At 44.3% G+C, this 13,959-nt stretch overlaps 1 protein-coding gene across 2 annotated transcripts; it reads right to left on the reverse strand.

The window, feature by feature from the left end:
• Positions 1-3,812: 3,812 nt before the first annotated feature.
• On the reverse strand, positions 3,813-12,496 carry GPRC5D (G protein-coupled receptor class C group 5 member D). 2 transcript variants are annotated; one of them, XM_008707008.2, is made up of 4 exons: positions 12,233-12,496; positions 10,571-11,508; positions 5,191-5,258; positions 3,813-4,087 (listed from the first exon to the last, which is right to left on the reverse strand). In XM_008707008.2, exons 2-4 carry the CDS (start codon positions 11,463-11,465, stop codon positions 4,016-4,018), a joined length of 1,035 nt encoding a protein of 344 aa, XP_008705230.1. In that variant the 5' UTR covers positions 11,466-11,508; positions 12,233-12,496; the 3' UTR covers positions 3,813-4,015. The 2 variants fall into 2 exon arrangements, with proteins under 2 accessions (XP_008705230.1, XP_008705231.1); XM_008707009.2 differs by lacking the exon at positions 5,191-5,258.
• Positions 12,497-13,959: the final 1,463 nt, after the last annotated feature.

Raw genomic sequence — 13,959 nt, forward strand, 5'->3', positions numbered from 1 at the left:
AGAAGTCTTTACGGAGACATCAAGCATGTTTTCTCGAAGTCAAGTCAACTCATGATTGCCCCTGTTAAATGTTAACTGAGAAGCACCTTCTTTACCTGAAAAATACAGAGGCTTTTGTACAAAGGAAGCACAAATAGATGTTCTAGTTTATTGCTCATTAATTGTGTGCTTTAAAAATAGATGATTAGGCTTAATCTGAGGAAGAGGCTATAGAATTATCCTCTTTACCATCAGAGCTTGAAGGAAAAAAAGAAAACCTCATTCTGCTACAACTTAAGGGCTTGGTGTTTGATAACCCTGGGTCGTTATGTCATCAGAGAAAGTTTCCGGGAAAAGGTAGATTTGGAACTGATTGTGGAAAGAGGAAAAGAAGGATAACAAGGCATGAATCTGGCCAATCTGAAATAGATATAATCCTAGGAAAAGGGATCATTTGTTTTAACGAAGAGAGAAGGAATAATGGTAGAGAGAGTGAGAAAATTTTAGCCTGACCAGACCACAGCTTGAAATAAGGCTTCATATCTGGAAGGCCTTTTAAGCTTATGGGGAGAGCATGAAATTTAATGTGGAAGGAAACCAATCTTTGGTGGTCTTTAGATCAGGAAAAAATCATCAGGATGAAGGATATGTTAACTCTACAGGAATTTTCTTAGCATCGTGCTTTAGCTGAGCTAACCAGCCACATCACACCAGGGAGGTATTTTTGTTATTTTATTATTTTTTAAGATTTTATTTCTTTTTTTGAGAGAAAGAGAGAGGGAGTGAGAAAGAGAGCACGAGCGGGGGGTGAGGGAGGAGCAGAGGGAGAAGCAGAGTCCCTGCTGAACAGGGAGCTTGATGCGGGACTCGATCCCAGGACCCTGGGATCATGATCTGAGCCAAAGGCAGACGCTTACCGACTGACCACCCAGGTGCCCCACCAGGGAGATATTTTATAGTAACGTTTTTCACCGATACCCTTCCTTTTGGATAACTAAATAAAAATCAGAAGAGGATTATCTGAAATATTTACGAGAATAAGACCTTTCCAATTATACAACCCAGGGTATATAAGTAAATGAGTTTAAATCTTCAAATAATACTCGTTGAATTGAGTCGTTGAGTACAATATGCTATTGAGAAAACAATATGTTTTCTCTATTCTTTGAAGTGGTTCCTCATGGATCTTGACTTAGAAGACTGTTGGGGTTTTTAGCTTTATGTGAATTGCTGCATAAACTTCAAAGAAATGACCTTGTATTTTCATTAAAATTTCTTTAACTTCACAAAATCATATTTTTCTGGATTAATCTCTCCTGTGTTGGCCACTCATGGTGCATGCTATGCTTTGTTGCCTGGAGGAAAATTCCCTGCCCATAGCTTCTTGGTGAGGGAGCAGACATATGTGACCAAGTCTGTACTGCATGACCAAGCCAAGCACAGCTGAATGGACCAAGGGGGGGGTACGGGACCCATGGGCAGTCCGTCCACAGGCTGATTGTAAATTAAGAGGACCACTTCCAGAGAGCTCCCCGTCAGAAGCAATGGATGATCAACTGGGCCATTCAGGCTCCCTCTCAGGAATCTGAGTATGACACACGGGGAGAGAACCAGTCAGCTGGTAGTGGGCGGATACGTGAAAATACCTCAAAAGAAAATTGAGACAGTGAGGAAAGTGTCAAAATGGCTGAGGGGAATTGCAGGGCTGGGGCGGGGACCACCTGCTCCTACCAACACTTGACAGTATTCCATCTCCATGAGGTTGGCTGAGTGGCTGTTCTGGTTCCCAGAGAGAGTGCTCTCTCTGCTGCCATATGTGACCTTACAACTCCCTGAACGAGACACTTGCCACCTTACAATTCCCCCAGATCTAACTAATACGTAGTCCAAAATTTGGTACAAAGAGATTCAATTTTACCTTTACTAATACTAAGAAAAACATTTTGGGAAGCAATATGGGCCATCGTCTGTGATTTTAATGGGTGTATTAAAATGTGTCAGCCAACTGAACAGAAACATTTCCTGCCTGCACCACACCACGCCACACCAGAATTATGGAACATGTCACTGTTATCATTTTGGAGATTAAAAACTAGGAAGATCAGTGATGATGATTTTCTTCCAGAGCAGATATAAGTTTCCATGGCTTGTTATCCCTCTCAAATTGGATTCTTTATGTGGTTTGTTAAATAGTATGCCACCTAATAGGTCAGAGTCTCAATGTTTAAACATTTTCCTTCAATTTTGTATTAACAATAAGGGCAGAAGGTGAAACTTTTTGGTCACTTACCTACATACTGGTTTGTTCTGAGAACGCTGCTCCGAGCACAGATTTTAAAAAGGAGTAGCTATCTGAGTGTAGCAGAAAAAATATGAAATGTTGGAACACTGTGTAGGGGGTGCACAACCACTTGACCAGTAGTTGGGGATCTGGATTCTAGTCGATTCTGCCACTCTCAAGCCATACTATTCTGGCCAAATCTCTTTCCTCATCTGTAAAAGGAGGGAGATGTGTTCCTGAAATTCTCTGCATTGTGTTATCTCCCCCAGAAAAAACATTAGCTCACCAAAGCAGCACTGTCTGCCTTATCTGCTTAGGGCTCAATCCAAGAACAGCTCCTGGTACCTCGCAGGTGCTCAGGAAATGCTTGGTGATATTGACCAATCCATGCTGTATGTTGCTCATTAAAAAGGCTTTTTTTTTTTTTCCATGTATGGAGTCTTAGCTAGTTTTCAGATTGCATGCACATAGGAGGCATTCAACACTTGCTGGTCGGAACAATCACATTTGGCTCTCAGGGGGTCCACGCCGTACTTAATACAGAAAGATAGGCATGGAGAAGCCTTGTCAAAAGGGAAGAGGAGTGGCCTATGAGTTGGAAGACCTGGCCTACCACCAGCTACTGTGTGAGACTTTGGGCAAGTCTCTCCATTTCTCTAAGGTTCTGTTTTCTGATCTGTACGCTGAGAGGCTTGAATTAGACCCTAAGCACCCCTCTGGTGGCACAGCCCTAACTCTGGTCCTGTTACACCTGTTATGTACAGCACATGGGTAGTGAGAACAGACGGATCCACTGGGGAGGATGTGGGGCTGCAGGACGAGTGAAGGCAGGGTAATTAGTGCAGAGGCATCAGTTCATTGGAAACATCAAGGCAGGCAGACTCTGCTTTTTATATGCACCACCTACAATCATTTACGAGCATCAACTAGGGTGGCTATTCCTCTGTTGTTATTGGTTCATCAAAGCAGGTCACTACCGCAGCCACATCTGCTGTCACAGGGTGCTAAAACCGTGTGAGAAGGCCTGCCACCTTGCAAGCTGTGAAAAGTCTGCATTATTTAAAATGCACAGTCGAGGGGTGCCTGGGTGGCTCAGTTGGTTAAGTGTCTGCCTTTGGCTCGGGTCATGATCCCAGGGTCCTGGGACTGAGTCCTACACTGGGCTTCCTCCTCATCAGGGAGTCTGCTTCTCCCTCCGCCTCTGCCTGCCGCTCCCCCTGCTTGTGCTCTCTCTCTCTGTCAAATAAATAAATAAAATCTTTTTAAAAAATGAGAAAAATAAAGTGCCCAATGGTGGGGATCCTGAGGCTTTTGCTATAACTTTTATTGCAAATTCTGGGTCAATCATATTTAAGGGCCATTTATAAAAAATGACTGCGAAAGTAATCCAGGGGTAAGTTGTTACTGACCTCTATATTTTGTCACAGTAACATGATCCTAATTTTTCAGACCAGGGTCTTTTGGCCTCGTTACTAAGAGGTGCCAATGTGTTCTCTCATTGCTAAGGGAGTCTTTCAGTTGCACGAAGGAAGAAAGAGACACATAGTCAAGGTAGGGTGGCCAGCAAGACTGTAATTATGTTTGAGAGGGTAGTCTTCCGATGAAGGGTCCTAATGGATGGAAAGGGCTAGGAAGCAGGGAAGGAAGGATGAGCCGTTACTCGGCTGGCAGCATGACTCTGGGCTCCCCAGCAGCCCATCAGGGCTACATTAGGATGGTCTTTTGGGTTTCCACTACGCATGTTTCCTCTGGGCTTTATGCTTCTGCATCTTGCTGGGGGCTTGTTTTAGCTGGTGGGATGAAGCATTCTTGTGTGGGATCAACAGTCTGGAAAAGAAGAAATGCCATTGTCAACTTTCTAAGCCAACGCAAAGGATGATAGTCTCCAGAGCTATGTCTGAATATCATTTCAGCATCACTTAATCCTTTGTTAATAAAAGAAAAACAATATGGAGGCTACCCACATCAGAACTTTTTTTTACCATCTTCCCTCTTAACCAGTAACAAGGATCTTTCTGCAAGTTTCTTGAATAGCTGATCACTGGAAATTGAAGTATTCCAAGAAATTCTTGGAGAAGTTAATAAAGATTTTCTCATCCTGTTATTGCCCTGCAGAGGGTTAATTACAGCAAATGATATATCTCTGTCCTGGTCCGTGTGCCATCCTTTCAAAAGGCCAAGTCTCAGATAACAGACCAGAGGGATTAACTGGGGTTGCCTCGTACGGTTCGTTGAACAACCAGCCTGAGCATGACTTTCACCCTCGGATTTTAGTTACGGGGATCAGAATATAAGAATTGTGTCCCAGTGTGGTATTTCTGGCTGCCTCCATTCGTATGCCCTCAAGCCATCAGACACAAACTCGAGTCACCTCCAATTCTACTCAGTTGTGCTCCTTCCGCTTTTGCCTGAAGGGATTAAAATTGGTTACACCCATCTGGTGATGAGGGTGGCAGAGTTAGCCCAGTTCTCGGGGGCAGCTTGGGCTGCAGGAGCGAGACAGTGACTCAGAGAGGCAGCCAGCGGGGCTCAGGGGATTCATTTAGACAACTGATAGATACTAAAAACAGGTCTGACCTCATCCATATTTACAGTTCCCTGTTGACCCCAAGGCAAGAAGCAACGAGCCTGTTCCTCTTCACTCACACCAATCTTTCAAACACATTCACCTGCAGCAGAGTCCTTGTCAATGGCGTGGAGGTGGGGATTGGGAGGGGCCTGGGCAGAGGCAAAGGCATGACTTGCCTCTATTGGCCTGTCCCGGTACAGATTATATCCGGACGGCTCAAGCTCCACCTGAGTGTGGGGACGAGCCTGCCCTACCTCTCCTCTCTCAGGTCAGTCCAGACCCTGGGAATGAAGCCTGAGCTGTCCTAAGGAAGGAGCACTTGCTCTGTCCCTCCTTGGTGATCGTAGATGCGCACATTTACCTGCAGCTGAATGGGGGGACCATAGGAAGTTAATGCTACATCCTCCTCAGCTCCATCACTGTCTCGGGCTGAAAGCCAAAGATGGGAAGGGCTGGGTTAGTGTCAGAGATTCACCTGGAAACCACACACGAGGACTATGAGAAGACCCGAGGGCTTGCAAAGAGGCTCTTGACCCTTTAAAAAGGAATTCTCTGTTGAGGCTGTTTTATTTTTGTTTTGATTTTTAAATCTATGATTTTAAAAAAGAGTATTTTTAAAGCTTATGAGAAAGGTTGGCTATGGGTAGCCTCTGTGTGTTCAGGAGAGGCACATCTGTGTTTAGTGGTTGAAGAGGCTGAATGTTGGTCATCACCTTCTAGAGAAAGATGGCCGCTCGCAGCGGGTCAAGGTCTTCGCTTCCGCAGTATTGCCTGTCTGATCTTGCGTCGTACCTCACTGTCCTCCACAGGAAAATAAAAGGCCTTACCTACATTGTCTCTAAAGTCCCTTCTGGCTTGATACTCTACAAGCTTTGGTTCAGCTGAAAAAAACCAGACATAATAAAAAAGATCCCTGGAGACCATTTTCTCCTATCATAAGATAATCACATGCATGGTTATGTGTTCAATGTCAGGCTCCTCAACAAGGCTATGAAGACAGGAGCCCCATCTGCTCTAGGCCAGGCCCTCGCTCCTTACATATTCGCTGTTTGATGGTCACAGATGTGGCCGCGCCCCGAGTGTTCACGCTTAGCGGCTCTCGCACTTGCTACCTGTGTGACCTAGGGCCCTGTTCCTTAACCTTTGGTTGCCTTCGTTTCCTGATGGGAATAAAAGAGGGATAATACTTCATAGGCTTGTCTTGAAGATTAAGTCAATCAATACGTATAAGGCCCTTCGAATAGGGCATGATGTACAGAAAACACCAAAATGCTATACTTTGCGTATTACTCTCCACGGGGGTGCCGGTGGTGTGGGCGTAACTGATGCTCTGACATCATCCCCCTCCTGGTATTTTTTTAGAGGGTTGGATCCTATGAAATATGAAACCCCTTTCCTTCCTTCATGGCAGAATGAACTGAATTCTTGGTTTAACTTTGTTCTTTGAGGTATAATGAGACTCCTTCGCGCTCAGCTCCTTGGTGACCAACATTCATTCAACATTCTCATCAGATCAGATCATAAAGTAGAGAAGCCTCCTTCTCCAGAATTCTCCAGAACAAGTTGTTGTTCATGGATTTACCAAAAGAGGATTTAATCCTCTATCAATCTGAGTTGAGTAAGGAAGACTTTCCATTTATACGGGGAGGAGGTGGGGACATTATAACCACCATTTAAAGACAAGGAGCCTGAGTTCCTGGAGGTTAAGGAGCTTGGTTTGGCTTCAAAGTTGGCAGGAAGCAGAGCTGAGCCTCAAAGCCGGGGCACCCAGATTCTGCATTCTTTCTGCTGCCCCATGCTGCCCAATGATCTCCTGCTCCCTGCATCTTTAGGAATGCTGAACGCTTGCCTTATCTGTCCTCAGAGCAAACAAGTCCTGCCTAGACTCACTGTCTTCTTCCCTACTTTGTGCCACTTGTCTCTCCGTACCCTGGAGCTCCTGAGGGTGATACGACAGCAGTTTTGTGATTTGTTCCTGCAAAAGAACAAACAGTAATGACACTGCTTGGGACCATTGAAATTGGGTTTCTTCTAGGAAGAGGGGGATATCTTGGAGAAAAAAAATGCTGAGAATTGTCAAAAAGGACTGTCCAGCAAAAGCTGGTATTTGCGGGGTGCCTGGGTGGCTCAGTTGGTGAAGTGTCGGCCTTCGGCTCAGGTCTTGATCCCAGGGTCCTGGGATTGAGCCCCGGATCTGGTACCCTGCTCAGCAGGGAGTCTGCTTCTCCTTCTGCCCCTCCTCTTGCTCGTGCTCTCTCTTTCAAATAAATAAATTTTAAAAAATCCTTTTGTATATATATAAAGGATTTTTAAAAATTATTTATTTATTTATTTATTTATTATATATGTATATATATAAAGCTGGTATTTGCTATGAGGAAAACAACCTAGTGGACTTAAGTTTGCAAGAACATTCTCTTGGTTCACATCCTTTTATAGTTATTGACCCCCCGTTTACACTGTATAGACTCATTATTTTTGTCTTAATACCTTCAAAAAGAATCATACTAGCTTTGGCTGTGTACCTTCAAACAATGGACAGAAAAAAACGCCCATAGCAATGTGATAGTTTAAAATATACATCAGTCTTGCTTTTAGCAAACTTGACATAACGATACCCTAAGTACACTAAACCAGAAAAAGTAAGCGATAATCCGGACAGGAGCTTTCCCTCCACAAAAAAAGAAAGAATCATGGCTGATATTCTATATTTAAGATCTCCACAAATTGCACTGAAAATTCTCAGTTAAAAGGGCAACTGATTTTTTAAAAAATGCAATCAATATACAGCTTTCTAGGAACGCATTTATAATATGGGACAAAGAATCTTTATGCCCATTTGTTTGGGGTCCTCTAGTAACACGCCTGAATGCATTTTCATTCTCCACCCGGATGTTTTTATATCTTGGGATTAAGTCCATAAGCCACTTCAGGAAGATAAAGCCTAATCTTCTTTTGAAAGACTCTCAGGGAAATGGAGTCCTTAATCCCCTTTGCCGATCTGTTTCAGTGTTTACCAACTCTTATTTTCACGTTTAATCCAAATCCTTCATGCTTTGGTTTGAGTTCATTTCTACACATTGTCTTTAGTTGGAGACAGAAAGCAACAGGACAACATCTTCGAGAGAGAGGTCTTCGTACTTGTGAAATTCCCTGCTGATCTCCTCTTGTCTTACTCTTCTTTCGGATGAATAATTTTGGTCTCACAGCCCAGTGGTAAATCAAATAATTATGCGACCAGAGTCACAGCTACAAGCAATATTCACCAGAAGAGCCACACGACAAATGCAAGCCTCACGGACTCCAACAAAATGTCATGCTTTGGTACAGAATTTAGAGAGAGAACTTGACTTGTCTATGACGAAGGCACATTACTAACTACCACCTGTTTCATTGTCTTAACCTTTCCACATCGGTTGGAAGTTCTAACCCTTTAATTATCTTTGGGGTTCTCCCTTAGCCTCCCCCAGTCCCCCACACTTCTCACTGGTGGATCCCAGAACTGGAATGGGTATTCTCCTTGGAGACTGACCCATGCCAGGTACGATCGCCTGATTGTTCTTGCTGACCGCGTGTCTGTTGATATGGTACTGTGCCTGTTGTTTGAGCCAATGAAAACAAAGACAGTGGGAAGCTGCTTCCTCTTGCCAGCTTGTGACCTACAGGACACACTTAGGGTTTTTCAAGTTCCTGTTATCACACTCTACTTGTCTGGCTCTTATCTATCTTGTGTTGTATGTTTTCCCCAGCTTGGTGTAATCCTGTATTTTGTACTGAGTTTTAATCATTCTTCTAATTTTTGATATTTGTATTTTTCCCAGGTGACTTAAATTCTGATTCTGTTGTCCAAGTGTGAGTTTCTGCTTATTCTGCCCAATTTGGAGAGCAATCCGTATGTTCTTTACTACATGACTGATTTTTTTTTTAATAAAACATCCAAGTACAGTGACAATGACTGTCACCGGCAGACCGTTTTCTGCTTGGGAACAGATTCCCTAACCACGCACGAGTAACAAGGATAGCACCGGAAAACGTGCTTTTGCTCGCCCGTGCTCTGCCACCCAGACACTCCTTTTTTTTTTTTTTTTTTTTTTTTTTTTTTTAAAGATTTTATTTATTTATTTGACAGAGATAGATAGCCAGCGAGAGAGGGAACACAAGCAGGGGGAGTGGGAGAGGAAGAAGCAGGCTCATAGGGGAGGAGCCTGATGTGGGGCTCGATCCCATAACACCAGGATCACGCCCTGAGTCGAAGGCAAACGCTTAACCGCTGTGCCACCCAGGCGCCCCCACCCAGACACTCCTGAGAACACTTGAAACACTTGGGTTTTGGGGTCTAGAATATTGATGGTTACAAATCCCGCATCCCGCTATGTTTGGGTATCATAAAACTCCGAGAGCGCCCCTCTCTCTTTCTCTCAGACTTTTTCTTGGAAACATAGGACAACTATAGAACAAACACAAGAAGTTTTATCCTATCTTCTGGTGAGAACTTTGAGGAGTGGTTTCAGCAGTTGATGCTGCAATTCTGCCGCAAACCTTGGTGATCTGATGATGTGCCATCAACACACAAAGAAAAACTGTTACAGGAAGGATGTAGAGCGTCGATTTCCGACTCTCTGTCAACTGCGCTGAAAAGAATGAACGGATGCATCTATCTGAACGGCATTTAATTTGAATGTGTAATTAGCCATAGATTCCAGCTCAGACACGCGGATACGCTTAAAGGGAAGGCTTCTATTAATTTTTTTGAGCCTGGTGAACATTATGTGTGCTGTACAATATATAAAATCACATAATTTTTGCACATTAGAGACAAATTGTGAGGAATCAGATGCCTATTAAGACATAAGAATTGATGTAAAACTATGATAGTGGGTTATGAATAACAGGCCAGATGTTTCAGAAAGGAATGAATGTGTTTCGACACATTTCGATAACCAGAATTAGCCACTATTTCCCCCAGGTTGTTAGGGTCCACGCATTTTTGTTGTCATGGCTCATATATTTTATTCATTAGCGAAGTATAGTCGGGTGGCTTGGTCTTACATAACGATAAAAATCCAACCAGAAATTTTTATGAAAATGTCACATAAGCAAGTGGCTTTATTTCTATTAATGATTACACATCGGAGACTTTATTAGAATTCTGATTCAATGGCTCTTCCTGTCACTTTTTGTAAACCTTGAAGGCTTTCAAGCAGTGAATGGTTTGAAAAGTAGAAATCCAGAAGTTATTGGGCTTTGTGATGTTAATGAGGTGATGAGTCCTATGAATCAGTTTATTATGTTGTTTGGGCAAATTAACTTCAAGACTTAAATTAAAAAAAAAAAATGCCAATCGCTGTTGCCGGGCTTGACTTGTGCCCTTGATAGCCAAAACATCTGGACTTAGCATCATAAGTCATGCAATTGCATGGTCCAAACCTAATTTGGGGCTGGACAACTCACTTTACAGGGGGTGCCCTTCTTTACCCAGCGTGAGCCCTCAGAGCCACACCCTCTTTATTTAAGGCCTTTGATTCACTTCTGTCTTGGCCTCTTCCCCATAAATCTCTGTCGTTTGGAAGCACCGATTTCTCATTAAAGTTTAACATTGATTCTGGGTGTCTTTACCTCCATGCTGGAACTCTTCAGCCACCCAGCTCGATTGTGACCCTTCCCTCTATTGTCCCCTCTTGGTGCACCCTGTTTCTCCCGCAGGAGAGCCTCCCTGCTCCCCGAATCCCCTGGGCAAGTACCTCGTGAGAGTTCCTGGTTCTCCACTCTGAAGCTGCACTGGTAGGCTGGGGCCGGGCAGGCGTTGCCTGGTAAAGGGCAGTTCTGCTTGATGGATCTGTGGAGAATGCAGAGCTCGGGTATGATGTACAGCAGCAGGAAGACCCATGCGTTGGTGACCAGGGCAATACAGACGACAGGGTCATCCCACTGGGGCTGCCGCTGGAGCTGCGGGTTGCCTCTCAGGAGCATGGAGATCCACACCACCCAGATAACGATGGAGATGAGCACAGTGACGAAGATGAGCCTTCCGTGTTGCTTCCAGTTCTCACACGGGCCACAGAAAGTGGCTTTGGAGACGAAGAATGCGAGGGCCATCAGGAAGAGGACATAGACCAGGAGTACGACAAAGTCCGCGTTGAGCTGACAGGGGGTCATGTGCATAAACATCATACCCCTGGTCATCATGAGAGTCACGTACTCGATGGCAATGATCACCTGCAGTAAGCTGACACCGATAGCAATGCACAGAATTGTCGTCCAACAGAAGGAGACTCTACCCCGGACCAGCTTCACCAGGTTGGAGGCATGAGCCAAGAGGCAAGAGAAACAGAGAGCAAAGAGAACCCCAAAGAGAAAGTAGCGTACGGGGGCAGTTTGCTGATTGAACTGCGCGATGAAGGCAAACGCGAGGCTAAAGAGTCCCAGCACACCCAGGAGGAAGAGGAACTGAGTGGGGAGCGTATTCCACAGGCTGCAGTCTTGAACCCTTCGCATGAGGAAGAGAAACGCCAAGAGTAGTATAATTGTAACTACTATGCCGATTATTGCCAGGGCCTCGAGAACAATGCTCCATGGTCCCTCGTTGTCACAGATGAAATAATAGTCCTCAGTGGACTTGACACAGTCCTCATACATGGTGACTTGTGGGTGGACCTCACGAGAATGGACTTCTGATTCCCTGCGAAAGAAAGATGAGACAAACTTCTGACTACATCCTCACACAGGAACGGCTGTTGGCTAGTCCTGTTTGGCCACCATGATGTCTCTCAGCCCCAAATATGAAAGAGCCCCAAACTGTCAAACCCTTAAAACTCTCCTAGTTCCGTCTTGTTGGGAAAAGCAGAACACTCTTTACTAGGAGGTTCCAGATACTTCATCCATTTTCATGTCGCAGTCTGTATCAAGGCTTTTTGAAACCTAAGGCAGAATCTTTTTCATAAAATGGGGTGTGTGACAGCGTTTGCCTGATGGATGAGACTACAGTTATATCAGGCTCCAGAACAAAGGTTGTCAACATTAACGGATCGTTGGATCATTCGAGACACTGCCGCACTGCCTGAAGGAGACAGGCAGATCATTTTTCCTCGTAGTTCTAATGGCTGTTCCTTCTTTTAATTTAAGTCAATTCCACGCAACATGTTATTGCTAAATATCTACACTTTGTTCATCAAAGAATTATACAAAATGGTTTCTGCCTTTAGATAACTTTTTCAACAATTGAGCACCAAAATCAATGTCTTCCCTGAGGTTGCCTAGGAAAAAAATCCCACATATTGATGAGGGAAAAAAGTACCTTGCAACCGAATACTCCTAGTTCTATTCCTCTTCAGTTATTCCCAAGCCAGATGGCTGGAGCCATCCGGGTTTATAGCTACAGGCATGGCCCCTTCATTCCGACTTACCTTCTCTGTGTCCACACTGGAAGTTGAGGCTGTACTGGCTTCGAGGTTGTAACTGCCAATGAGTAAGAAGGAGACAATCTCAGCTTCTTTAATCTCTCCCCAAATGGGCGGAAGGAGTGGAGGCCCTCACTCAGGTTCCTGCAGTGCCTATAAAAAGAACCGGAAGGTCAGAAAGACACACCTATTCCAGTTTCCCAGCAACTTTTCTACAGAGGTTTCTTTGGTGAGAACAAATATTTTCTATTCTATTGCTAACCAGAGGCACCTTGGACTTAGGGGGTCCTGAAGGTGACTTTAGGGAAGACTGCTTCCTCTCCATAGACTCCACTGTGGTTAGGAAGCTTCAAGAGGCCTTCAGTTGGGCTTACATGAGGACACTTCATTCCTCTTCTGACCTTACTCCCTAAAGAGCCCTCTCTGGAGTCTTCCCCATCAGACTGCACTTGTTCTGGGTTTCATTCCATTGGGGCATCCATCCCAGGGTGCAAGATAGAACTCACAGTAGAATTTGCCAGCTGATATTGGTATAACAAATTCTGTTTCTCCTGCTACGGCGTGTAATGGGCACACAGTAGTGTTCAGCCTATACTGACTGCACCCCCACACTCTCCACCCTAATTTACTTGGGTTTTTTCCTGGATATTTGCATTTTGACAGAAGACTTCCAAAGACCCTAAATCAGTGCCTGTTCGTCTGGTTTCAAGTCACCCCTATGATCTGGCTTTCTCTTTTTCATCCAAGCTATTTCTTTCAAGTCTCCTGGCCCCGTGGTTTATCCAGGTTGGTTTTCCACTGCATCATAAAGAAACAAAGCTCCCATCTGCTTGCCTTCTCTTAGATGTTGTCCGTGGCTTGAACTGCCTTTTGCTTTATTCCCACTGATCCTGTTTCCTCACCAAATACTTCCCCCTACCTCTAAGATTTAGCTCTTATCTCCTCTGTAGAAATGTCCTGCCTCCCCTGATCCCTGGAGCCCTCACTGATTACCTCCTACCACCAACTCCACAGCATGTTGGGTCTGTGCTGTTCACAATTACGGAAACCATCTTTTCTGCCCATTTTATTTGCATCAATTAATTTTTAATAAATAAAACAATAAATGAATTAAAATAGTAATAAGTAATACATTTATTACTTTATTTTATTTGTATTAACCTCATCCCCTTGATTCGTTTTATAGCTGCTTGGCGGGGGGGGGGGGGGGGTGGTCAGGTTCTACATTTTACGCCCTCATAGCACCTGGCCCCGAAGGGAGCACCTCCTAAGGGATGGTTGAAGGAGGGAGCCTAATGACAGAATGCCAGGCCTTGTGAAGGTATGCTTTAGCAGTGTGGTTTTCCAACAGACGCTTAGTAATGGAAACCACCTGCAAATAAGTCAGGACCTTAACAAACCCCAGATAAATTCATTCTGAAGTGGTGTTCTATCTTTAAAGACTCCTCAACTTTGACGAGCCATTCTTTTCCCCTTTGAGAGAAGAATATTTTAGGGAGGAGAGTCCTCTCCTTTCCTTGCTTTAGGCATAATTGTGGTTTGTCAGAAGCTGTAAAAGTTAATCTAAAGTTTACATTAAGGGTAAAGGGATTTTCCAGATAGATGATGAAATGTGACATCCGTGAGAATTCACTCAAAGAGCTTAGTGAGTGGTTCAACTGCTGTCTGTAGAACAGCCGAGGATTTTCCATTTAATTCTTCCAAGAGAACTGTTCTGGTGACCCCCCCCCCCC

Source organism: Ursus maritimus, unplaced genomic scaffold, assembly GCF_017311325.1.
Source record: "Ursus maritimus isolate PB19 unplaced genomic scaffold, ASM1731132v1 scaffold_26, whole genome shotgun sequence".
Classification (NCBI taxonomy): domain Eukaryota; kingdom Metazoa; phylum Chordata; class Mammalia; order Carnivora; family Ursidae; genus Ursus; species Ursus maritimus.